This window comes from Pan troglodytes, chromosome 9 (genome assembly GCF_028858775.2).
Source record: "Pan troglodytes isolate AG18354 chromosome 9, NHGRI_mPanTro3-v2.0_pri, whole genome shotgun sequence".
NCBI lineage: Eukaryota > Metazoa > Chordata > Mammalia > Primates > Hominidae > Pan > Pan troglodytes.
This window is the reverse complement of record NC_072407.2, coordinates 36,741,981-36,768,006: the sequence shown is the minus strand read 5'-3', so window position 1 is coordinate 36,768,006 and position 26,026 is coordinate 36,741,981. Positions and strand designations below refer to the sequence as shown.

General features: G+C 39.2%; 1 protein-coding gene and 1 pseudogene across 1 annotated transcript in view; one reads left to right on the top strand and one right to left on the bottom strand.

The window, feature by feature from the left end:
- Window positions 1–26,026, top strand: part of CCDC73 (coiled-coil domain containing 73) — a 191,523-nt gene that overhangs the window by 24,166 nt on the left and 141,331 nt on the right. Inside the window, exon 2 of the mRNA XM_009460189.5 lies at window positions 10,461–10,610. Within this exon, the coding sequence (XP_009458464.3) occupies window positions 10,476–10,610 (135 nt within the window). The 5' untranslated portion in view covers window positions 10,461–10,475. The remainder of the gene's footprint in view (window positions 1–10,460; window positions 10,611–26,026) is intronic.
- LOC129136296 (large ribosomal subunit protein eL34-like) lies at window positions 12,103–12,505 on the bottom strand (annotated as a pseudogene).

Below are 26,026 nucleotides of genomic sequence, written 5' to 3'. Positions count from 1 at the left end.
TCCCATCTAGAATTGGAATCAATTTTTTCACCCCTTTGAATCTAGAATAGCTTTATGAAATGCTTTAGTTAATAAAATGTGGCAGAATTGACACTGTATGAGCTCTACAGTGTAGGCTTCAAGAGGCCTTGCAGTTTCTACCTTTGAACTCTTAAAAATACTCCCCAGAGATCACCATGCTATGAAGAAGTCTGGGGTGAAAACCATGTGAAGAAAGAGACCCATAAGTTCCAGCATTTCCAGCTGAGTTCAGCCCTAACTAAGCAAATCTAACAACTGAATAAACTTGTATAAAACAGCCTACATAAAACCAGCAGACAAACAACCCAGCCAGTCCACAAAATGATGACAAATAATAAATTACTGCTGTAAGCCATTAAGTTTTGGGTGGTTTGTTATACAGCAATAACTAATACAGAAATCAGTGCTGGAAGTGAAAGGATACCATAATACAAATCTAAAATATATGCCACTGGCTTTGGGAGATTACAAAGATTCCAGATATAAAATGTGTTGTGTAATAAAATAGTTACATATTGTAATGGTTGCTCAGCAATATGAAGGGACCACTTTAATTAGTGAGATCAAAATGACTTCTTGGAGGAAGAGATATTTTAGTGGATCCTTGAAGGATGGGTAAGATTTTGACAGATAAAAATGAGAGTAGGGATATACATGGAAGAGAGCAATTGCTGAGTCATAGGGATGTCTGGTGGATTGTTTAAATGGCCACAATTTCTCCCCTCTCTATAGTAACACTCTTTGAAATGCTCCTTTTGTGTCTTCCTACATCAAAAGATGGAGTATATTTCTCCATCCCTTGAATCTTTGCTGGTTTTGTGATTTGCTTTGTTGAATAGAATGTGACAGGAGCAGTGTTACTCCATATCTGAACCTGGGTCTCAGAAAGCCTTGAATGTTCTGCTCTTCCTCTTGGAACCCAGTCCAGCCACTATATAAACAAACCAAGGCTACCTTACTATATGAGAGGTATGTGGTCCAATTGTCCTTGTACCACAGTGGACAGCGAATCCCTAGAAACAGACTTTTCAGACAGACAGCTGATCACAGACTCATTAATAAACCCAGCAGAGAACAGAGGAACCACCTAGCTGAGCCCAGTACAAATTAGCAATCCTAAGAATCCTGAGCTAAATAAAACAAAAAAAATTTAAATCATTGTTATTTTAAGTCATTATGTTTTGGGGAGGTTTGTTACACAGATAAAGGGTGTATATCTTCAACGTAATACTACCAAACCGTTTTCCAAAGTGGTCTTACCTGTTTACACACTGATGGTATCTGGGAGTTCCTATTGGTTCATTTCTTTACTAATACTTGGTAATGTCAAACTTTTAAGTTTTTGACTGACCTGGTATGTTGTGGAATCTTGGCATTTTAATTTGCATATCCTTGATTACTAATGAAGCTAGTACCTTTTCCTGGATGTATTGGCCATTTGGATATCCTCTTTTATGAAGTACTTGTTCAGACATCTTGCAGATTTCTCTATGTGTTTGTCTTTGTCTTTGTCTCTTTTCTTTCTTTCTTTTATTTTTTTGAGATGGAGTCTCACTCCGTTGCCTATGGTGGAGTGCAGTGGCACGATCAAGGCTCACCACAGTCTCAAACTCCTGGTCTCAAGTGACCCTTCCACCTCAGACTCCCCAGTAGCTGGGACTACAGGGGTGCACAACCACACTTGGCTAAGTGTATTCTTCCAGAATAAATTTTCATTTGCATCTGCAAAGTTCTTATGGGCATTATCAATCTGGAAGCATTTTAAATTATATTAATAGATTGAGGTTTCTTTCACTATCCAATGAAGCAGCTTTTATTTAAAAATTAATATGAAATTAAACTGTTTACAACTTTCTGGGATAAAACTTTTTTTCCTCTTTGCTTCCTTTTTTTATTTTATTTTATTTTTTATTACTATACTTTAGGTTCTAGGATGCATGTGCACAACGTGCAGGTTTGTTACATATGTATACATGTGCCATGCTGGTGTGCTGCACCCATTAACTTGTCATTTATGTTACGTATATCTCCTAATGCTATCCCTGCCCACTCCCCCAACCCCATGACAGGCCCTGGTGTGTGATGTTCCCCTTCCTGTGTCCAAGTGTTCTCATTGTTCAATTCCCACCTATGAGTGAGAACATGTGGTGTTTGGTTTTCTGTCCTTGTGATAGTTTGCTGAGAATGATGGTTTCCAGCTTCATCCATGTCCCTACAAAGGACATGAACTCATCCTTTTTAATGGCTGCATAGTATTCCATGGTGTATATGTGCCACATTTTCTTAATCCAGTCTATCATTGATGGACATCTGGGTTGGTTCCGAGTCTTTGCTATTGTGAATAGTGCCGCAATAACCATACGTGTGCATGTGTCTTTATAGCAGCATGCTTTATAATCCTTTGGGTATATACCCAGTAGTGGGATGGCTGGGTCAAATGGTATTTCTAGTTCTAGATCCTTGAGGAATCGCCACACTGACTTCCACAATGGTTGAACTAGTTTACCGTCCCACCAACAGTGTAAAAGTGTTCCTATTTCTCCACATCCTCTCCAGCATCTGTTGTTTCCTGACTTTTTAATGATTGCCATTCTAACTGGAGTGAGATGGTATCTCACTGTGGTTTTGATTTGCATTTCTCTGATGGCCAGTGATGATGAGCATTTTTTCATGTGTCTTTTGGCTGCATAAATGTCTTCTTTTGAGAAGTGTCTGTTCATATCCTTTGCCCACTTTTTGATGGGGTTGTTTGTTTTTTTCTTGTAAATTTGTTTGAGTTCTTTGTAGATTCTGGATATTAGCCCTTTGTCAGATGAGTAGATTGCAAAAATTTTCTCCCATTCTGTAGGTTGCCTGTTCACTCTGATGGTAGTTTCTTTTGCTGTGCAGAAACTCTTTAGTTTAATTAGATCCCATTTGTCAATGTTGGCTTTTGTTGCCATTGCTTTTGGTGTTTTAGACATGAAGTCCTTGCCCATGCCTATGTCCTGAATGGTATTACCTAGGCTTTCTTCTAGAATTTTTATGGTTTTAGGTCTAACATTTAAGTCTTTAATCCATCTTGAATTAATTTTTGTATAAAGTGTAAGGAAGGGATCCAGTTTCAGCTTTCTACATATGGCTAGCCAGTTTTCCCAGCACCATTTGTTAAATAGGGACTCCTTTTCCCATTTCTTGTTTTTGTCAGGTTTGTCAAAGATCAGATGGTTGTAGATGTGTGGTATTATTTCTGAGGGCTCTGTTCTGTTCCATTGGTCTATATCTCTGTTTTGGTACCAGTACCATGCTGTTTTGGTTCCTGTAGCCTTGTAGTATAGTTTGAAGTCAGGTAGCGTGATGCCTCCAGCTTTGTTCTTTTGGCTTAGGATTGCCTTGGCAATGCGAGCTCTTCTTTGGTTCCATATGAACTTTAAAGTAGTTTTTTCCAATTCTGTGAAGAAAGTCATTGGTAGCTTGATGAGGATGGCATTGAATCTATAAATTACCTTGGGCAATATGGCCATTTTCACGATATTGATTCTTCCTATCCATAAACATGGAATGTTGTTCCATTTGTTTATGTCCTCTTTTATTTCATTGAGCAGTGGTTTGTAGTTCTCCTTGAAGAGGTCCTTCATGTCCCTTGTAAGTTGGATTCCTAGGTATTTTATTCTCTTTGAAGCAATTGTGAATGGGAGTTCACTCATGATTTGGCTCTCTGTTTGCCTGTTATTGGTGTATAAGAATGCTTGTGATTTTTGCACATTGATTTTGTATTCCTGAGTTTGCAAATTCAGTTTGCTGAAGTTGCTTATCAGCTTAAGGAGATTTTGGGCTGAGACGATGGGGTTTTCTAAATATACGATCATGTCATCTGCAAACAGGGACAATTTGACTTCCTCTTTCCCTAATTGAATACCCTTTATTTCTTTCTCCTGCCTGATTGCCCTGGCCAGAACTTCCAACAGTATGTTGAATAGGAGTGGTGAGAGAGGGCATCCTTGTCTTATGCCAGTTTTCAAAGGGAAGGCTTCCAGTTTTTGCCCATTCAGTATGATATTGGCTGTGGGTTTGTCATAAATAGCTCTTATTATTTTGAGATATGTTCCATCAATACCGAATTTATTGAGAGTTTTTAGCATGAAGGGCGGTTGAATTTTGTCACAGGCCTTTTCTGCATCTATTGAGATAATCATGTGGTTTTTGTCTTTGGTTTTGTTTATATGCTGGATTACGTTTATTGATTTGCATATGTTGAAACAGCCTTGCATTCCAGGGATGAAGCCCACTTGATCATGGTGGATAAGTTTTTTGATGTGCTGCTGGATTCGGTTTGCCAGTATTTTATTGAGGATTTTTGCATCGATGTTCATTAGGGATATTGGCCTAAAATTCTCTTTTTTTGTTGTGTCTCTGCCAGGCTTTGGTATCAGGATGATGCTGGCCTCATAAAATGAGTTAGGGAGGATTCTCTCTCTTTCTATTGATTGGAATAGTTTCAGAAAGAATGGTACCAGCTCCTCCTTGTACCTCTGGTAGAATTCGGCTGTGAATGCATCTGGTTCTGGATTTTTTTTGTTTGGTAGGCTCTTAATTATTGCCTCAATTTCAGAGCCTGTTATTGGTCTATTCAGAGATTCAACTTCTTCCTGGTTTAGTCTTGGGAGGGTGTATGTGTCCAGGAATTTATCCATTTCTTCTAGATTTTCTAGTTTATTTGTGTAGAGGTGTTTATAGTATTCTCTGATGGTAGTTTGTATTTCTGTGGGATCGGTGGTGATATCCCCTTTATCATTTTTATTGTGTCTGTTTGATTCTTCTCTCTTTTCTTCTTTATTAGTCTTGCTAGCAGTCTATCAATTTTGTTGATCTTTTCAAAAAAACCAGCTCCTGGATTCATTGATTTTTTTTTTTGAAGGGTTTTTTGTGTCTCTATCTACTTCAGTTCTGTTCTGATCTTAGTTATTTCTTGCCTTCTGCTGGCTTTTGAATGCATTTGCTCTTGCTTCTCTAGTTCTTTTCATTGTGATGTTAGGGTGTAAATTTTAGGTCTTTCCTGCTTTCTCTTGTGGGCATTTAGTGCTATAAATTTCCCTCTACACACTGCTTTAAATGTGTCCCAGAGATTCTGGTATGTTGTGTCTTTGTTCTCATTGGTTTCAAAGAACATCTTTATTTCTGCCTTCATTTCGTTATGGACCCAGTAGTCATTCAGGAGCAGGTTGTTCAGTTTCCACGTGGTCGAGCGGTTTTGAGTGAGTTTGTTAATCCTGAGTTCTAGTTTGATTGCACTGTGGTTTGAGAGACAGTTTGTTATAATTTTTGTTCTTTTACATTTGCTGAGGAGTGCTTAACTTCCAACTATGTGGTCAATTTTGGAATAAGTGTGATGTGGTGCTGAGAAGAATGTATATTATGTCGATTTGGGGTGGAGAGTTCTGTAGATGTCTCTTAGGTCCACTTGGTGCAGAGCTGAGTTCAATTACTGGATATCCTTTTTAACTTTCTGTCTTGTTGAGCTGTCTAATGTTGACAGTGGGGTGTTAAAGTCTCCCATTATTATTGTGTGGGAGTCTAAGTCTCTTTGTAGGTCTCTAAGGACTTGCTTTATGAATCTGGGTGCTCCTGTATTGGGTGCATATATATTTAGGATAGTTAACTCTTCTTGTTGAATTGATCCCTTTGCCATTATATAATGGCCTTCTTTGTCTCTTCTGATCTTTGTTGGTTTAAAGTCTGTTTTATCAGAGACTAGGATTGCAACTCCTGCTTTTTTTTGTTTTCCATTTGCTTGGTAGATCTTCCTCCATCCCTTTATTTTGAGCCTATGTGTGTCTCTGCACATGAGATGGGTCTCCTGAATACAGCAAACTGATGGGTCTTGACCCTTTATCCAACTTGCCAGTCTGTGTCTTTTAATTGGAGCATTTAGCCCATTTACATTTAAGGTTAATATTGTTATGTGTGAATTTGATTCTGTCATTATGATGTTAGCTGGTTATTTTGCTTGTTAGTTTACGCAGTTTCTTCCTAGCATCGATGGTCTTTACATTTTGGCATGTTTTTGCAGTGGCTGGTACTGGTTGTTCCTTTCCATGTTTAGTGCTTCGTTCAGGAGCTTTTGTAGGGCAGGCCTGGTGGTGACAAAATCTCTCAGCATTTCCTTGTCTGTAAAGTATTTTATTTCTCCTTCATTTATGAAGCATAGTTTGGCTGGATATGAAATTCTGGGTTGAAAATTATTTTCTTTAAGAATGTTGAATATTGGCCCACAGTCTCTTATGGCTTGTAGAGTTTCTGCTGAGAGATCTGCTGTTAGTCTGATGGGCTTCCCTTTGTGGGTAACCCGACGTTTTATTCTGGCTGCCCTTAACATTTTTTCCTTCATTTCAACTTTGGTGAATCTGACAATTATGTGTCTTGGAGTTGCTCTTCTCGAGGAGTATCTTTGTGGTGTTCTCTGTATTTCCTGAATTTGTATGTTGGCCTGCCTTGGTAGGTTGGGGAAGTTCTCCTGGATAATATCCTGAAGTGTGTTTTCCAACTTGGTTCCATTCTCCCTGTCACTTTCAGGTACACCAGTCAGACATAGATTTGGTCTTTTCACATCGTCCCATATTTCTTGGAGGCTTTGTTCATTTCTTTTTACTGTTTTTTCTATAAACTTCTCTTCTCGCTTTGTTTCATTCATTTGATCTTCAATCACTGATACCCTTTCTTTCAGTTGCTCAAATCCGTTACTGAAGCTTGTGCATTCATCACGTAGTTCTCGTGCCATGGTTTTCAGCTCCATCAGGTCATTTAAGGACTTCTCTACACTGGTTATTCTAGTTAGCCATTTGTCTAATCTTTTTCAAGGTTTTTAGCTTCTTTGTGATGGGTTCGAACTTCCTCCTTTAGCTTGGAGAAGTTTGATCATCTGAAGCCTTCTTCTCTCAACTCGTCAAAGTCATTCTCCATTCAGCTTTGTTCCTTTGCTGGCGAGGAGCTGCGTTCCGTTGGAGGGGGAGAGGTGCTCTGATTTTTAGAATTTTCAGCTTTTCTTCTCTGTTTTTTTCCCATCGTTTTGATTTTATCTACCTTTGGTCTTTGATGATGGTGACATACAGATGGGGTTTTGGTGTGGATGTCCTTTCTGTTTGTTAGTTTTCCTTCTAACAGTCAGGACCCTCAGCTGCAGGTCTGTTGGAGTTTGCTGGACGTCCACTCAATACCCTTTCAGGTACACCAGACCCTGTTTGCCTGGGTATCAGCAGCGGAGGCTGCAGAACAGCGAATATTGCTGAACAGCAAATGTTGCTGCCTGATCGTTCCTCTGGAAGGTTCGTCTCAGAGGGGTACCCGGCCATGTGAGGTGTCAGTCTGCCCCTACTGGGGGGCCTCCCAGTTAGGCTACTCAGGGGTCAGGGACTCACTTGAGGAGGCAGTCTGTCCATTCTCAGATCTCAAACTCTGTGCTAGGAGAACCACTACTCTCTTCAAAGCTGTCAGACAGGAACAGTGAAATCTGCAGAGGTTGCTGCTGCCTTTTGTTCGGCTATGCCTTGCCCACAGAGGTGGAGTCTACAGAGGCAGGCAGGCCTCCTTGAGCGGCGGTGGGCTCCACCCAGTTTGGGTTTCCTGGCTGCTTTGTTTACCTACTCAAGCCTCAGCAATGGTGGGCACCCTTCCTCAGCCTCACTGCCGCCTTGCAGTTAGGTCTCAGACTGCTGTGCTGGCAACGAGCGAGGCTCCATGGGTGTGGGACCCTCCGAGCCAGGCGCAGGATATAATTTCCTGGTGTGCCGTTTGCTAGGACCCTTGGAAAAGTGCAGTATTAGGGTGGGAGTGACTCGATTTTCCAGGTGCTGTGTGTCACGGCTTCCCTTGGCTAGGAAAGGGAATTCCCTGACCCCTTGCACTTCCTGGGTAAGGCGATGCCTCACCCTGCTTCCACTCTCACTCGGTGTGCTGCATCCACTGTCTGACACGCCCCAGTGAGATGAACCCAGTACCTCAGTTGGAAATGCAGAAATCACCCGTTTTCTGCGTCGCTCATGCTGGGAGCTGTAGACTGGAGCTGTTCATATTTGGCCATCTTTCTCCTCTTCTCTTTCTTTGTCTCTCCCTCCCTTTTCTTTTCCTTTACACTTTATTTGCTTGACACCAAGGCACCTCTCCTGTAGAAGGTGGGTTACTTTTGGTTCAGCCTTACCTGAGAGTTTAACTCTTTTGAATTCTACTTAATGTAGTGAGTCTCTTATTAGACTTTGGTAAGCCCTAAGTTTGAATTTCATACATTTTAAATCAGACTCCATAAGGGCTATAGTTTAATTTTGCTTCATTTGCCAAATGCCCACAGGGTAAAGATAGCTGTTAGTGCTTGGTCTGCTTCTTGGTTCTTGGTCTCTTTCAGAATTTAGAATTTGATTCCATAATTTTTTATTATCTTTTCAGTCTTTGATGGTTTTGAGAAGATTTTAAAATGTTTTATTTAGAATTTTTAGTTATTTTTAGTAGGAGGATTGGTCCAAATAACATACCTCATCATTTTCAGGAATGGAAATTTTCCTTTTAGAAAGTTTCTTTCATGCACACTGCTGTTAATTTTATGTGTCAACTTGGCTAGGTTGTAGTACCCAGATATTGGGTCAAACACCAGTCTACATAATGTTGTGAAGGCATTTTATGGCTGTGATTAACATTTAAATCAGCAGACTTTGAGTAAAGCAAATTACTCTCCATAATGTGGGTGGGCCTCATCCAATCAGTTGAAGGCCTTAAGAGAAAAAGGTTAGGGTTGTCCAAGGAAGTGGGAATTTTGCTTCCAGACTGCTTTTGGACTTGAGCTACAACATCCACTCTTTCCTGAGTCTCTAGCCTGCTGGTCAGCCCTAAAGATTTCAGAGTTGTCAGCCGCCACAATTGTGTAAGCCAGTTCCCTAAAATCTCTCTCTCTCTGCGTGTGTGTGTGTAGGTCTGTGTCTATATATATGTGCATATGAGTCTTTTGCACATATATACATACACCCCCCCATATATACACACACATACCCATCCTATTCTGTTTCTCTGGAGAATGCTTATTAGTATAATACTTATCAGAATGGCTAAAATAAAAACAATAGTGATAACAGCAAATGCTGGTGGAAATTTGGAGAAACTGTATTACTTGTACATTGCCAGTGGGAATGGAAAATGGTACAGCCACTCTGGAAAATAATGTGGCAGTTTCCTTTACAACTAAAAATGGACTCAATATTCACTCAACTCAACAATTTTACTCTTGGGCATTTATCTCTAAGGAATGAAAAATTATGGTCACAGAGAAATGTGTACATAAATGTTTATAGCACCTTTATTCATAATAGTCACAAACTGGAAACTACTAAAATGTTATTCAGTGGGTGAGTAGTTAAGTAAATAATACATTCATACCATGAAATACTACTAAACAATAAAAAGGAATGAATTACTGATACATGTAACAATCTGGATGAACCTTAAAAAAAAAGCTATAGGTTACATGATGTGTGATTCCATTTATGAGCACTCCTGAAACAACAAAATTACGGAGATAGATAACAGATTAGTATTTTCTCAGAGTTAAGGATGGGGGAAGAGAGTGGGTATGACCACAAAGAAGCTGCTTGAAGAAGCTTGTATTGATGCTAGAGTTCTGTATCTTAAATTGAGGTCATAGTTATATGAAGCTATAAATATGATAAACTTGCCAAAAGCATATATACACACAGACACATGCACACAAATAAGTACATGTATAACTGGTAAAGTGCTAATAAGCTCCGTGGATTGTACCAAAGTCAGATGCACATTTTTAATATTGTACTCTTGTTATACAAGATGTTAACATTTGCGGGGGTTATTGAGAGAATGGTGTATAGGACTTCACCGTACATTCTTTTGCAACTACCTGTGAATTGATCATTGTTTCATACTGAAAAGTTGAAAAGTTTCTTGCAGCCTGACTCATACATTTTCTGGGTTGAGAAAAATATTTAACTATCTTGGTTTTTAATAAAAGGCAATTTTTCCAGCCTTCGTCTTCCAACTATGTTGAGTTTAAAGATTGCATGTTACTATTCATATCATCTTTGCAAAGAAGCTTTATGTCAAGGCAAAGTTTAGGAAGCAGAATGTGTATCCCAGCTTTGGCATGAAGCAACTTGCCTGCAACATCATGAACCCAGCCTTTAGAAGATGGGTCTTTAGGGGAAGAAAATTTAGCCTTTGAGGGTACTCAGCTACCAGAAAAAGCTTCAACCATAGGGAAACAGAATAATACCATTTTTGCTAAGTGTTTTTTTGGTCAACATTAGAGTGGAGTGATGACACAACTGTTATTCAGTGCTGAAATTGGAGGATTATGGGATACAGGTTGTTATATTTTTATGGTAACTATGCTTTTACTTGAAAAACCTAGATAATTTTTTTTCAGTTAAGACCTTTTTACATTACAGGAAATAAATATTAATATGGAAAGCAACTTCAATACTGAGTCATCATCTACTTTTACTCTTCAAAGTTCTTCAGAGACATTGTTTTCTATTCAGCTATTAGATTTCAAAACAAGTTTACTGGAGGCATTAGAAGAATTGCGTATGAGAAGGGTAAGCTCCTTTTTAAAATGCTTTTGTTAAATAAGAAAACTTGATTTTGTTCAGTTTATTGTTTTTTAAAGAATAAAAAGCCTAAAAAATCCCTCTTGTTTAGAAATAAAATATATAGTCCAATTAATGAAGTAAAAGAGAATAGGACAGATTAAGTAAATGATCAGGGAATGGGAAATAAGAATTTGGAAACTAAAGCACAAAATAAAAGAAGAGTTTTCAGATTAAGTACTTGATAAGTCAGCTAGTATTTATTGAGTCCCTGGGAGTGCACAGATAGCACCCTCTTTAGACACATGGCTGATGAAAAATAATCGCTCTTGGGGAGATTACATTTTTGTTAAGGTTATTATATAGATGCCTATGAAATGATTAAATAATGAAACAAGGCAGTATATGATTAAGTGACAAAATAAATGTATGTAGTAAATATTCTGGGTTGAAAGAATCAAATATCTTTATTTAAAAAAGTGATAACTGTGATTTTTTCTTAAAGGATATGTCTAGTATAAAATTGTAAAAGACGAGGCAGGTGGATCACTTGAGGCCAGGAGTTCGAGACCAGCCTGGCCAACATGGTGAAACCCTGTCTCTACTAAAAATACAAAAAATTGGCTGGATATGGTGGCGCATGCTTGTAGTCCCAGCTGCTCAGGAGGCTGAGGCATAAGAATTGCTTGAACCCAGGAGGTGGAGGTTGCAGTGAGCCAAGATCACGCCACTGCACTACAGCCTGGGTGACGGAGCAAGACTCTATCTCAAGAAAAAAAAAAAAAAAAAAAAAAGGAAAAAATGTTGGTTTCAGCAGGATATCTATATTGTGCAAATCCCATTAAAAAGCATTTTATTTCTGAGACTTGTATGGGTCTAAATTTTAACTCTATATAGGATAGATTGGAGCTTGGAAGATTCTGGAGAGAAAAAAAAACCGTAAAACTATTGCAATAAGAATATAGAAATGAGTTCACTAGGACATATATATGACCATGAAGATAGAACAGAAGAGGCAGAAAGAAGAATCAATAGAATTTACTGACTTTCTGAAAATAAGCTATAAATGAGAGAAAAAGATCTGAAACAACATTTTTATTATATAATAATACAAATATTGTTCTAGGATTTTAAAATATTGAAATTTATTGTTACAATAACAAAATTTAAATACCACAGTGTTCATCCTATTTAAAGCTACTTATTATTGTAATAAAAGTCTGTTTTAAGATGAAATTCTGCTAAAAATGGTATTTTGGGTAAGTATTATAAAGAACTGTTTTTGTAAAATTAGCTTAAAATGTTATCTTTCCTAAGTGAAACAACTTCTGGTCACTATTTAAAACTTAGTATTCTGTTTTATTATGTTTTAAATTTTATACTTTGGTCTGTTTATATTTCCAACTTAAAAAATATGCTTCCTTTAAAAATTTTCTGAAAAATTTCAGATTAGAAAAGGAATAGCGTTTTTTTTTCTTTTATTACCCAAGAAAGCTTCATTTTAAAATTTAGCTTTCAAACTCTGTGCTTGTGCCTTCAACACTTTCACAAGGATTTTCTGCTCCTTGATGAAGAAAGCATGTTTGATCCTGTCATGGACACAATTAGCATACATGGAACCACCATAGGCTCTGCTGACACATTTTTTCAAGATAACCTCATAAGAACTTTAGGTCTCACAGCACAAACTCCTTGAAATCTACTTGGAGGCATGCCACGTGGAGATTTTGGTGCTTTCCTAACCTTCTTGGTATAAAGGTAAACAATTCTATTACCAGGGGTTTGGGACAGCCTAGTTTTGTTAGAGGCTGTATTGTAGGAAAGCCCATGATGATACGTCAAATGCTGGACCATTTTGAGTGCATCCAGATGCCATCCCTGGATGAAGAGGAAAATGTTTTTAATAATCAAATGTAAAAGTATATAATACTAGCAATCAAATTCCTCATTGAAAAGCGAGCTTTCTTCTTAAAAAGGGGAAAAAATCCCTTACTTTCATTAGAAAAAGACTGTTACTGTTTTTCCCATTTACCCTGATGGCAGTACTTGACCTGTATTCCTAGATTTCCCCCTCAACATTTTAGTAGGAAAATTTCAAACATACGTAATACTTGAAAGAACTTTACAGTGAACACCCATATACCCATTGTGGTAGACAGAATATGGCACCCAAGCATGTCCATGTCCTAATTTCAAGAACCTGTGAATATGTTACCTTATATGGCAAAAGGAATTTTGTAGGTGTGATTAAATTAAGCATTTTGAGATGGAGGGATTATGCTGGATTATTCGAATGGGCCCAGAGTACTCATAAGCATTCATATAAGAGGGAGACAGGAGAATCAGAGTCTGAGAAAGAGATGTGATAGTGGAACTAAAGGTTATAGTCGAAGAGAAAGCGATTGGAAGATGTTATGCTGCTAGCTTTGAAGATGGAGGAAGATGCTATGAACAAAGGAGCATATGTAAGTGGAAGCTGGAAGAAGCAAGGAAATGGATTCTCCCCCAGAGACTGTAGAAGGTATGCCGCCCTGCAGATACCTTGGACTTCTGACCTCCAGAACTGCAACAGAATAAATTTGAGTTGTTTTAAGCCACTAAGTTTGTTGTTATTTGTTACAGTAGTAATAGTAACCTAATGTACCTACTAATCAGATTCTATGCTTGATCTCATAGTATATCTATCTGTCATTGGTCTTATTTTTGGGATTCATTTCCAAATAAGTTGGAAATTATATGCTTCAGTATGTATATTATTAACTGGATTTTAATAATATTTGTTTATTTTTTCTTTCAATATAAAATTTATGTAGAATAAAATTCTTCACCCCTCTTCATCCAGAGGCAGCCCCTGTTCTATTTTTTTTCACTAAAGATTAGCTTATCTCTGTTCTAGATTTTTATATAAAGGGAATCATTCAGTATATTTTTTTGTGTAAGTTTTTTTTAACTCAGTGTAGTATTTTTGAGATTTATTCTTGTTGTGTGTGTTTGTAGTCAGTTCGTTTTTATCATTGAATAGTATCTATAATATAAATGTACCATAGTTTGTTGTTTTCATTAACATAGTTATGGATACCTAAGGGATTTTCAGTTGTTGGTTTTTATGAATACAGTTGCTATTCATATTGCTGTGCATATTCTTGTACCAGACATTTTGCAGGCATGTGTGACAAGTAAGAACAGATCTTATTCAGGAACTACTTATGAGATACTGATTTTGTCTCATGCCCTCCCAAATCTTTATTGCAAATTTTTAATACTTCTCCTTAATAGTTTCTGAAGAGATCTTTTTATTTAGCATTTAAAACAGAGTGCAAAAAAGATTAAGATACAATTAAAAATGAATAATTATATTTAGTTTTTGAAGATAAAAAAGTAGAATTAAAACACTTTACTGTTAAGCCTGGATGGGACTGATTCTTAGGTTCTTGTATCGTTCGGAAGATATAAAGATACTGACCAACTACAGATATTCTTCAGTTAAGTAGGAATATTAAAATTTTAAGGGTAATGACTAAATAAATAGAAATAGGCTTTACATCTTCCCAAATGGTAGACAGAAAATATACAATTGTAATAAATTATCTTGGACTTGACGTTGTAAATAACCTTTAAAAGGATATATATAGATATAGATATATATGGAGATATATATATAGATATATATGGAGAGATATATATAGATATATATGGAGATATATATAGATATATATAGATATATAGAGATATATATAGATATATATATGGAGATATATATACACATATATATGGAGATATATATACACACATATATGGAGATATATATACACACATATATATGGAGATATATATATACACATATATATATGGAGATATATATATATACACACATATATATATATATATTTTGAGATGGAGTCTTGCTTTGTCACCCAGGCTGGAGAGCAGTGGCACGATCTCAGCTCACTGCAACCTCCGCCTCCTGGGTTCAAACGATTCTCCTGCCTCAGCCTCCTGAGTAGCTGGGATTACAGGCATGCACCACCACGCCCTGCTAATTTTTGTATTTTTAGTAGAGACAGGGTTTCACCATGTTGGCCAGGCTGGCCTCGATCTCCTGACCTCGTGATCCACCCACCTCAGCCTCCCAAAGTGCTGGGATTACACGGGTGAGCCACCATGCCTGGCCTCTGAAAGGATAATTTAAGGTCTTAATTATTTTCCTAAGCTTTTATCCTGATAAAAAATGTCGAAGCCGGCTGGGTGCGGTGACTCACACCTGTAATCCCAGCACTTTGGGAGGCTGAGGTGGGTGGATCACGAGGTCAGGAGATCGAGGCCAGCCTGGCCAACATGGTGAAACCCTGTCTCTACTAAAAATACAAAAATTAGCTGGGCATGGTGATGGGTGCCTGTAATCCCAGCTACGTGGGAGGTTGAGGCAGGAGAATCGCTTGAATCCGGGAGACAGAGGTTGCAGTGAGCCAAGATCGTGCCATTGTGCTCCAGCCTGGGTGACAGAGCAAGATTCTGTCTCAGAAAAAAAAAAAAAAAAAAAAAAAAGTTGAAGCCATCTTCTGTGTACTCTGGAAACTGGTCCAGCTAATTGACATTCCTGGAATTCAATGCTAAAAAGTCTGTTAATGGTAAACTCTTTTAGCCTTTCCTTTTTCTTTTTCCAGAAAAATGTCTTTATTTTGCCATGAAATTGTAGATTACATTTGTGTTCTGTCAGTATTTTAAAGAGATTTTGTTGAGTTCTTTTGCTGCTATTTAGAAGTTTTCTGTCAATTGAATTTTTCCTCTAGGTAATCCATCATTTCTATTTGCTCTTAAGATCTGTTTGTCATTGATGATCTTTATTTTTAATGTGTCTATGTGTGGATTTATCTATATTTTTAGAGACTCATTTTGATGTCTGAATGTTATGAAAAACTTCAGCTGTGGTTTTTTTGAGTATTGCCCCTTATTTTCTCTATTATCTTTTTCTTGAACCCCAAATAGACAGCATATTGGCCCATGTCATTTATCCTTTCTGACTCTTAACTCTCTTATATTTCTTCCTATTTGCCTCTGTGTACTGAGTTCTGTGTAATTCATTTTGTTGTTTTCTAATTGTCTCTTCAGATGTTTTTACCTGCTATCTAACCTTGCTTAGAGTTTTTAATTTCAATGATTACCTTTTTCATTTCTAGAGTTTCCTTCAAAGGATCCCCAAATTTAATACAGTGCTAATCAAAACCTAATGCAGTGGTTTTTAGAGCTTGGTAGGATGATTCTAAAGTTATATATTTAAGAAAAATGCATGAGAATAGCCAATAACATTTTCAAAAGAGAAGAATGAAGTTCTACTTGCTCTAGCAGATATTAAACCATGTTCAAATGCTGTAATAATTTAAAATGTGACATAGTTGCAGGAATACATAAATCGTTAAAAAGATAAGTCAATTCAATGGGTGAAAAGAACAATAGTCAGTAAGTGGTATTAGGAGCATTCATACATACCTTATACACAAAAATAAAACCCAGGGCTGGATGTGGTGCCTCACACCTGTAATCCTAGCACTTTGGTAGGCTGAGGTGGGAGGATCACTTGAAGCCAGAAGTTTGAAAACAACCTGGGCAACATGATGTGACCCTATCTCAACAAAAAATCTTAAGAAATTTTATTTGGGACCCAGGCGTGGTGGCTCACACCTGTAATCCTAGCACTTTGGGAGGCTGAGGTGGGCTAATCACTTGAGGTCAGGAGTTCGAGACCAGCCTGGCCAACATGGTGAAGCCCCATCTCTATTAAAGATACAAAAAATGAGCTGGGCATGGTGATGGGTGCTTGTAATCCCAGCTACTCGGGAGGCTGAGGCAGAAGAATCACTTGAACCCAGGAGGTGGAGGTTGCAGTAAGCCAAGATCACGTCACTGCACTCCAGCCTGGGCTAAAGAGTGAGACTCTGTCTCAAAAAAAAAGAAAACAAAATTTTAGCTGGGTGTGGTGATGCATGCCTGTAGTCCCAGCTACTTGGAAGGCTGAGGTAGGAGGATCACTTGCCAGAAGGTCAAGGCTGCAGTGAGCTTGTTTGTGTCACTGCACTGCAGCCTGGGTGACACGGCAAGAGCTTGTCTCAAAAAAAAAAAAAAAAAAAAAGCAGAAAAGAAAAACTAAATGCAAAGAAAAACACTATACAAATACTAGAAAACATAAGAAACAATTCTTATATTCTTGGGCATAGAGATTATCCTTCATAAAGGAAAAGATGGCTGGATATGATGACTAGATTCTTAGCTCTTACAGGATAATAGCCATCATAAAGTTAAAAAAAAGTGACTGGCCAGGCACAGTGGCTCATACCTGTAATTCCAGTGCTTTGGGAGGCTGAGGTGGGAGGATCAATCACTTGAGGCCAGGAGTTGGAGGCCAGCCTGGGCAATATAATGAGACCCTTTCTCTACAAGAAAAATTTTTAATTAGTTGGACATGATGGCATGTGCCCATAGTCCTAGCTACCTGGGCAGGAGGCTGAGGCAGGAGGATCACTTAATCCCAGCAGTTCGGGGTTACAGTGAGCTGTGATTGTACCACTGCAGTCCAGCATGGATGACAAGCAAGACTTTGTCTCTTAAAAAAAAAAGTGATGCAGAGAAAATATTTGCAACATGCAAAATAATAAAAAAATCAATATCTTATTTACAAAATATTCCAAATCAAAACAACCCAACAGAAAAATGAACAGGATGAAGAAATACAAGTAATCATAAAATGTACAAAAATATGCTTAACTTTACTACTAATAAAATAAATGCAGATTAAAACAAAAATGAGATAATCAGTTTTTGATTCCCAGATTGGAAAAATACTTAGATTGATGATTTCCAGCATTGGCTGGAGTTTTCAGGAATGAGTACGACTGTATTTTTTCCTTTTTGATGTAAATTAATATAGATAATGGATAGAAATTCAGTTTTATCTGTTTAAACTGGAATTTAAAATTTCACGATCATTAAGTCTGAACAGTTTATATTTTTATCTAGGATAATTTTTTGTTTGAGCTTACTTGGGCAAATATTTTGCTACAGTGATATTTACTATACTGTTGTAATGGGAAAAATTATAAACAGTCTAAATATCTGTGAACAGGCAGTAAATAAATGATGCTGTTATATTTGTGGCTCCCAATGAACCATATTTCATGTCCTTGAGTAGAGCACTCCCACATTAACTTAGCCCAGGTCATGTGACTTTCTTGGCCAACGAAATATTAGCAAGCATGTTACTAAGCAGAGGCTTGGTAAGTACTCTCACACTGGGGCTTTTTCTCTTAGAACAGATCCTCTTGGAAGCCAGAGCTATGTCATAAAGTTCAAAATAGATTATTTAATTATGAGAAGCTACATGGGGAAAGACACTGGAGTGTGAGCGGAAGTCACTGTCATTTCAGCCCTAGCCAAGCTACCATATAAATGCTTCTGCATGAATGACCTTATCCATAGCATGTGAAGCAGACCTGTCTTGCTAAGCCCGATCATTGTACAGAATTGTGAGACCTAATAAAATATTGTTTTAAATTACTAAGTTTTGAGGGTGGGGGCAAGATGGCCAAATAGAAGATTCTACCAATTGTCCTTCCTGCAGGAACACCAAATTTGACAACTACACAAAAAAGCACCTTCATACAGACCAAAAATGAAGTGATCACAGTACCTGGTTTTAACTTCATATTGCTGAAAGAGGCACTGAAGGGAGTTGGAAAGACAGTCTTGAATCTCCAACTCCACCCCTCCCCCAGCCCCTGCAGTGGCCACATGATGTGGAGAAACAATCTGTGCGGTTCAAGGAGAGTGCAGCAATTGTGGGAACTCAGTGCTGCCAACACCAGGCGGAACTCAGCTGGTGTCTATGGGGGGTGCATTCAGGCTAGCCCTAGCCAGAGGCGAATGACCCATCCCAGTGGTTTGAACTTGAGTTTCAGCAAGCCTTGCCGCTGGGGAGTTTCCAAATAACACCAATCTAGGCCACAAGGACTACACTTCCTAGGCAAGTCCTAGTGCTGTACTGGTCTCAGAGCCAGTGGACTTGGACTGGTCTCGGAGCCATTGGAGAGAGTATGCGACCCAGTGACACACCAGTCGGGGTGGCAAAGGGAGTGCTTATGCCACCCCTCTTCAACCCCAGGCAGTGCAGTGTACAGCTCCCAAAGAGACTCCTTCCTGCTTGAAGAGAGGAGAGGGAAGAGGTAAGAGGATTTTGTTTTGCAACTTGGATACCAGCTTTGCCACAGTAGGATAGGGCACTGGGCAGAGTTATCAGGCTCCCATTCCAGGCCCTAACTCCCAGACAACATTTCTAGACACATCCTGGATTAGACAGGCAACCTGCTGCCTTGAAGGGAAGGATTCAGTTCTGGCAGGATTCACTACCTGCTAACTTAAGAGCCCTTGGGCCTTGAATAATCGGCAGCAATAACCAGGTAGTACATGCTGTGGTCCTTGGGCGAGACTCAGACATGCTGGCTTCAGGTGTGATCCAGCATATTCACAGCTATGGTGGCTATGAGGAGAGACCCCTTCCACTTGAGAAAAGGAGGGGGAAGAATAAAGGGAACTTTTCTTGCAGCTTAGGTACCAGCTCGGCCACAGTGGGGAAGAGCACCAAGTGGGCTCTAGGGGTTCCCAATTCCAGGCATTGGCTCATGGACAGCATCTCTGGACCTACCCTGGGCCAGAGGGGAGCCCACTGTCCTGAAGGGTGTGTCCTGGCCTGGACTTAGGCCTTAAGTGAACATCAGTGGTACCCTGTCAATACTCCCTGTTGGCTGTGGTGGTGGTGGCCATGGGGAGAGATTCCTCTGCTTTGGGAAAGTTGAGGGAAGAACGGGAAGAACCTTGTCTTGTGGTTTTGGTGCCAGCTTAGCCACAGTTGAATAGAGCACCAGGTGGATTTCTTAGGTTTTTGACTCTGGGCCCTGGCTCCTGGATGGCATGGACCTGCCTAGAGCTCAGGGAGAGTCACTTCCCTGAAAAGAAGGATACAAGACTGCCTGGCTTTGCCACCTGGTGATTGTAGATCCCTAAGGCCTTGAGTGCACACTGGTGGTAGTCAGGTAGTGGCTATAGCAGGCCTTGGGTAAGACCCAGTGCTGTACTGGGTTCAGGTCTGACCCAGTGCAGTCCCAGTGGTGGTCGTCACAGGGGTGCTTGTGTCACCTGTCCCCCAACTCCAGGAAGCTCAGCACAGAGAGATAATCCATTTATTTGGTAGAAAGTGAGAGTAGAGGCCAGGAGCGTTGGCTCACGCCTGTAATCCCAGCATTTTGGGAGGCTGAGGCAGGCGGATCACGAGGTCAGGAGTTTGAGACCAGGCTGGCCAACACAGTGAAACCCCGTCCCTACTAAAAATACAAAAAATTAGCCGGGCGTAGTGGTCGGTGCCTGTAATCCCAGCTACTTGGGAGACTGAGGCAGGAGAATGGCTTGGACCCGGGAGGTGGAGGTTGTGGTGAGCCAAGATTGTGCCATTGCACTCCAGCCTGGGCGACAGAGCGAGACTCCGTCTCAAAAAAAAAAAGAAAAAAAAAAGTAAGAGGAGAGAATGAGTCCCTGCTTGGTAATTCAGATAATTCTTCTGGATCTTATCCAAGACCACCAAGGCAATACTTCTGAGTCTACAAGAACTACATCGTTACTGGGCTTGTGGTGCCCCCTAGTGCAGATGCGGTTGCAGTGACAAAAAACTTAGATCACAACACTCAGGTCCCTTCAAATACCTGGAAAGCCTTCCCAAGAAGGATGGGTACAAAAAGGCCAGACTGTGAAGACTACAAAAAATACCCCACTCTTCAATGCCCAGACACTGACGAACACTCACAAGCATCAAGACCATCCAGAAAAACATACCTCACCAAACAAACTAATAAGGCAACAGGGACCAGTCCCAGAGAAACAGAGACATGTGAACTTTCAGAGAAGTCAAAATAGCTGTTTTGAGGAAGCTCAAAGAAATTCAGGATAACACAGAAGAATTTAGAATTCTGCCAAATAAATTTAATAAAGAGATTGAAATAAAAAAGAGTCAAGCAGAAATTCTGGAATTGAAAAATGCAATTGACATACTGAAGAATGCATCAGAGTCTCATAATAGCAGAATTGATCAAGCAGAAGAAAGAATTAGTGAGCTTGAAGACAGGCTGTTTGAAAATATAGTCAGAGAAAAAAGAAACACACATACAAAATCGAGAAAATAGCCTCAAAAGGGCAAATCTAAGTGTTTTTGGCCTTAAAGAGGATGTAGAGAGAGAGAGGAGTAGAAAGTTTATTCAATGGGATAATAACAGAGAACTTCCCAAACCTTTAGAAAAATATCAATATTCAAATACAAGAAGGTTATAGAAAACCATACAGATGTAACCCAAAGAAGACTACCTTGAGGCATTTAATAATCACACTCCCAAAGGTCAAGGATAAAGAAAGATTCCTAAAAGCATCAAGATAAAAGAAACAAATAACATACATGGAGCTCCAATACATCTGGCAGCAGACTTTTCAGTGGAAACCTTACAGGCCAGGACATATTTATAGTGCTGAAGGAAAAAAGCTTTTACCCTAGAATAGTATGTACAGTGAAAATATCCTTCAAACATGAAGGAGAAATAAAGACTTACCCAGATAAGTAAAAGCTGAGGGATTTCATTAACACCAGACCTGTCCTACAAGAAATGCTAAAGAGAAGTCTTCATTCCAAAAGAAAAGGATGTTAATCAGTGATAAGAAATCATCTGAAGGTAAAACTCACTGGTAATAGTAGGTACACAGAAAAACACAGAATATTATAACACTGTAAGTGTGATGTGTAAACTACTTATATCTTAAGTAGAAAGATGAAAAGATGAACCAATTAAAAATAATAACTACAACAGCTTTTCAAGACATAGTATAATAAGATATGAATGGAAACAACAAAAATGTAAAAAGTGAGGAGACAAAGTTAAATTATTGAGTTTTTATAAGTTTTCTTTTGCTTGTTTGGTAATTAGCTTGTTTGTTTATGCAATCAGTATTAATTTGTTATCACTTTAAAATAATGGGTTAAAGATAGTATTTGCAAGCCTAATGGTAACCTCAAATTGAAAACCATACAAGAGATGCACAAAAATAAAAAGCAAGGAATTAAAAAATACCACCAGAGAAAAATCACCTTCACTGAAAGAAAGACAGGAAGGAAGAAAAAAGGAAAACCACAAAACAACCAGAAAAAAAAAAAATAACAAAATGATGAGAGATAGTCCTCACTTATCAATAATAACATTGAATGTAAATGGACTAAATTCTCCAATAAGAACATGTAGGGTGGGTGGCTTCCAAGATGGCTGAATAGGAACAGCTTCGGTCTACAGCTCCCAGGGAGACTGATGCAGAAGATGGGTGATTTCTGCATTTCCAACTGAGATACCTGGTTTATCTCGTTGGGACTGGTTGGACAGTGGGTGCAGCCCATGGAGGGCGAGCTGAAGCAGAGCGGGGTGTCGCCTCACCCAGAAAGCGCAAGAGGTCAGGGGATTTCCCTTTCCTAGCCAAGGGAAGATGTGACTGTACCTGGAGGAACAGTACACTCCTGTGCAAATACTGCGCTTTACCACGGTCTTCGCAACTGGCTGACCAGGAGATTCCCTCCTGTGCCTGTCTCGGCAGGTCCAACGCCCATGGAGCCTTGCTTGCTTGCTAGTGCAGCAGTCTGAGATTGACCTGGGATGCTGAAATTTGGCAGGGGGAGGGGCATCTGCCATTGCTGAGGCTTGAGTAGGTGGTTCTGTGCTCACCGTTTAAACAAAGCAGCAAGGAAGCTTGAACTGGGTGGAGCCAACTGCAGCTTAGCAAGGCCTACTGCCTCTCTAGATTCCACCTCTGGTGGCAGGGCATATCTGAACAAAAGGCAGCAGATAGCTTCTCCAGACTTAAACATCCCTGCCTGACAGCTCTGAAGACATCATTGGTTCCGCCAGCATGGTGTTCAAGCTCTGATGACAGACAGACTGCCTCAAATGGGTCCCTGACCCCCTTTAGCCTGACTGGGAGATCTCCCAGTAGGGACCAACAGACACCTCATATAGGCAGGTGCCCCTCCCTCTGGGACGAAGCTTCCAGAGGAAGGATCAGAGAGCAATATTTGCTGTTCTGCAGCCTCCACTGGTGATACCCAGGCAAACAGGGTCTGGAGTGGACCTCCAGCGAACTCCAACAGACCTGCAGCTGAGGAGACAGTCTGTTAGAAGGAAAACTAACAAACAGAAAGGAATAGCATGAACATCAACAAAAAGGACATTCACACCAAAACACCATCCATAGGTCACCAACATCAAAGACCAAAGGTAGATAAAACCACAAAGATGGGGAGAAACCAGAGCAGAAAGGCTGAGAATTCCAAAAACCAGAATGCCTCTTCTCCTCCAAAGGAACACAACTCCTCGCCAGCAAGGGAACAAAATTGGACAGAGAATGAGTTTGACAAGTCGACAGAAGTAGGCTTCAGAAGGCCAGTAATAACAAACTTCTCCGAGCTAAAGGAGCATGTTCTGACCCATTGCAAGGAAGCAAAAAACCTTGAAAAGTTAGACAAATGGCTAACTAGAATAACCAGTGTAGAGAAGAGCTTAAGTGACCTGATGGAGCTGAAAACTACAGTACGAGAACTTCGTGAAGCATACACAAGCTTGAGTAGCCAATACGATCAAGCTGAAGAAAGGATATCAGTGATTGAAGATCAAATTAATGAAATAAAGTGAGAAAACAAGATTAGAGAAAAAAGAATGAAAAGAAATGAACAAAGCCTCCAAGAAATATGAGACTATGTGAAAAGACCAAATCTACGTTTGGTGTACCTGAAAGTGACAGGAAGAATGGAAACAAGTTAGAAAACACTCTTCAGGATATTATCCTGGAGAACTTCCCCAACCTAGCAAGGCAGGCCAACATTCAAATTCAGAAAATACAGAGAACACCACAAAGATACTCCTTGAGAAGAGCATCCCCAAGACACGTAACTGTCAAATTCACCAAGGTTGAAATGAAGGAAAAAATGTTAAGGGCAGCCGGAAAGAAAGGTTGGGTTACCCACAAAGGGAAGCCCATCAGACTAACAGCGGATCTCTCAGCAGAAACTCTACAAGCCAGAAGAGAGTGGGGGCAAATATTCAACATTCTTAAAGAAAAGAATTTTCAACCCAGAATTTCATATCCAGCCAAACTGAGCTTCATAAGTGAAGGAGAAATAAAATCCTTTACAAACAAGCAAATGCTGAGAGATTTTGTCACCACCAGGCCTGCCTTACAAGAGCTCCTGAAGGAAGCACTAAACATAGAAAGGAACAAACGGTACTAGTCCCTGCAAAAACATGCCAAATTGTAAAGACCATCAATGCTATGAAGAAACTACATCAATTAATGGGCAAAATAACCAGCTAGCATTATAATGACAGAATCAAATTCACACATAACTGCATTAACCTTAAATGTAAATGGGCTAAATGCCCAAACTAAAAGACACAGACTGGCAAACTGGATAAAGAGTCAAGACCCATCAGTGTGTTGTATTCAAGAGACCCACCTCACATGCAGAGACACACATAGGCTCAAAATAAAGGGATGGAGGAGGATATACCAAGCAAATGGAAAGCAAAAACAAAAACAAAAACAAAACAAACCCCCCCCCCCCCAAAAAAAAAAAAAACAAACCAGGGGTTGCAATCCTGGACTTTAAACAAAGATCAGAAGAGACAAAGAAGGCCATTACATAATGGTAAAGGGATCAATTCAACAAGAAGAGCTAACTATCCTAAATATATATGCACCCAATACAGGAGCACCCAGATTCATAAACCAAGTTCTTAGAGACCTACAAAGAGACTTAGACTCCCACACAATAATAGTGGGAGACTTTAACACCCCAATGTCAATATTAGATCAATGAGGCAAAAAATTAACAAGGATATCCAGGACTTGAACACAGCTCTGCACCAAGCAGACCTAATAGATATCTACAGAACTCTCCACCCCAAATAAACAGAATATACATTCTTCTTGGCACCACATCGCACTTATTCTAAAATTGACCACATAATTGGAAGTAAAACACCCTCAGCAAATGTAAAAGAACAGAAATCACAACAAACTGTCTCTCAGACCACAGGGCAATCAAATTAGAACTCAGGATTAAGAAACTCACTCAAAACTGCTCAACTACATGGAAACTGAACAACCTGCTCCTGAATGACTACTGGGTCCATAACGAAATGAAGGCAGAAATAAAGATGTTCTTTGAAACCAATGAGAACAAAGACGCAATGTACCAGAGTCTTTTGGACACATTTAAAGCAGTGGATAGAGGGAAATTTATATCACTAAATGCCCACAAGATAAAGCAGGAAAGATCTAAAATTGACACCCTAACATCACAATTAAAAGAACTAGAGAAGCAGGAGCAAACAAATTCAAAATCTAGCAGAAGACAAGAAATAACTAAGATCAGAGAAGAACTGAAGGAGATAGAGATACAAAAAACCCTTCAAAAAATTAATGAATCCAGGAGCTGGTTTTTTGAAAAGATCAACAAAGTAGATAGACTGCTAGCAAGACTAATAAAGAAGAAAAGAGAGAAGAATCAAATAGTCGCAATAAAAAGTGATAAAGGGGATATGACGACTGATCCCACAGAAATACAAACTACTGTCAGAGAATACTATAAACACCTATACGCATATAAACTAGAAAATCTAGAAGAAATGGGTAAATTCCTGGACACATACACCCTTCCAAGACTAAACCAGGAAGAAGTTGATCTCTGAATAGACCAATAACAGATTCTGAAATTAAGGCAATAATTAATGGACTACCAACCAAAGAAAGTCCAGGACCAGACGGATTCACAGCCGAATTCTACCAGAGGTACAAAGAGGAGCTGGTACCATTCCTTCTGAAACTATTCCGATAGAAAAAGAAGGAATCCTCCCTAAATCATTTTATGAGGCCAGCATCATTCTGATACCAAAGCCTGGCAGAGACACAATAAAAAGAGAGAATTTTAGGCCAATATCCCTGATGAACATCAATGCGAAAATCCTCAATAAAATACTGGCAAACCAAATCCAGCAGCACATCAAAAAGCTTATCTACCACGATCAAGTTGTCTTCATCCCTGGGATGCAAGGCTGGTTCAACATATGCATATCAATAAATGTAATCTATCACATAAACAGAACAAATGACATAAACCACATGATTATCTCAAGAGATGCAGAAAAGGCCTTTGACAAAATTCAACAGCCTTTCATGCTAAACACTCTTAATAAACTAGGTATCAATGGAACGTATCTCAAAATAATTAGAGCTATTTAGGACAAACCCACAGCCAATATCATACTGAATGGGCAAAGACTGGAAGCATTCCCTTTGAAAAC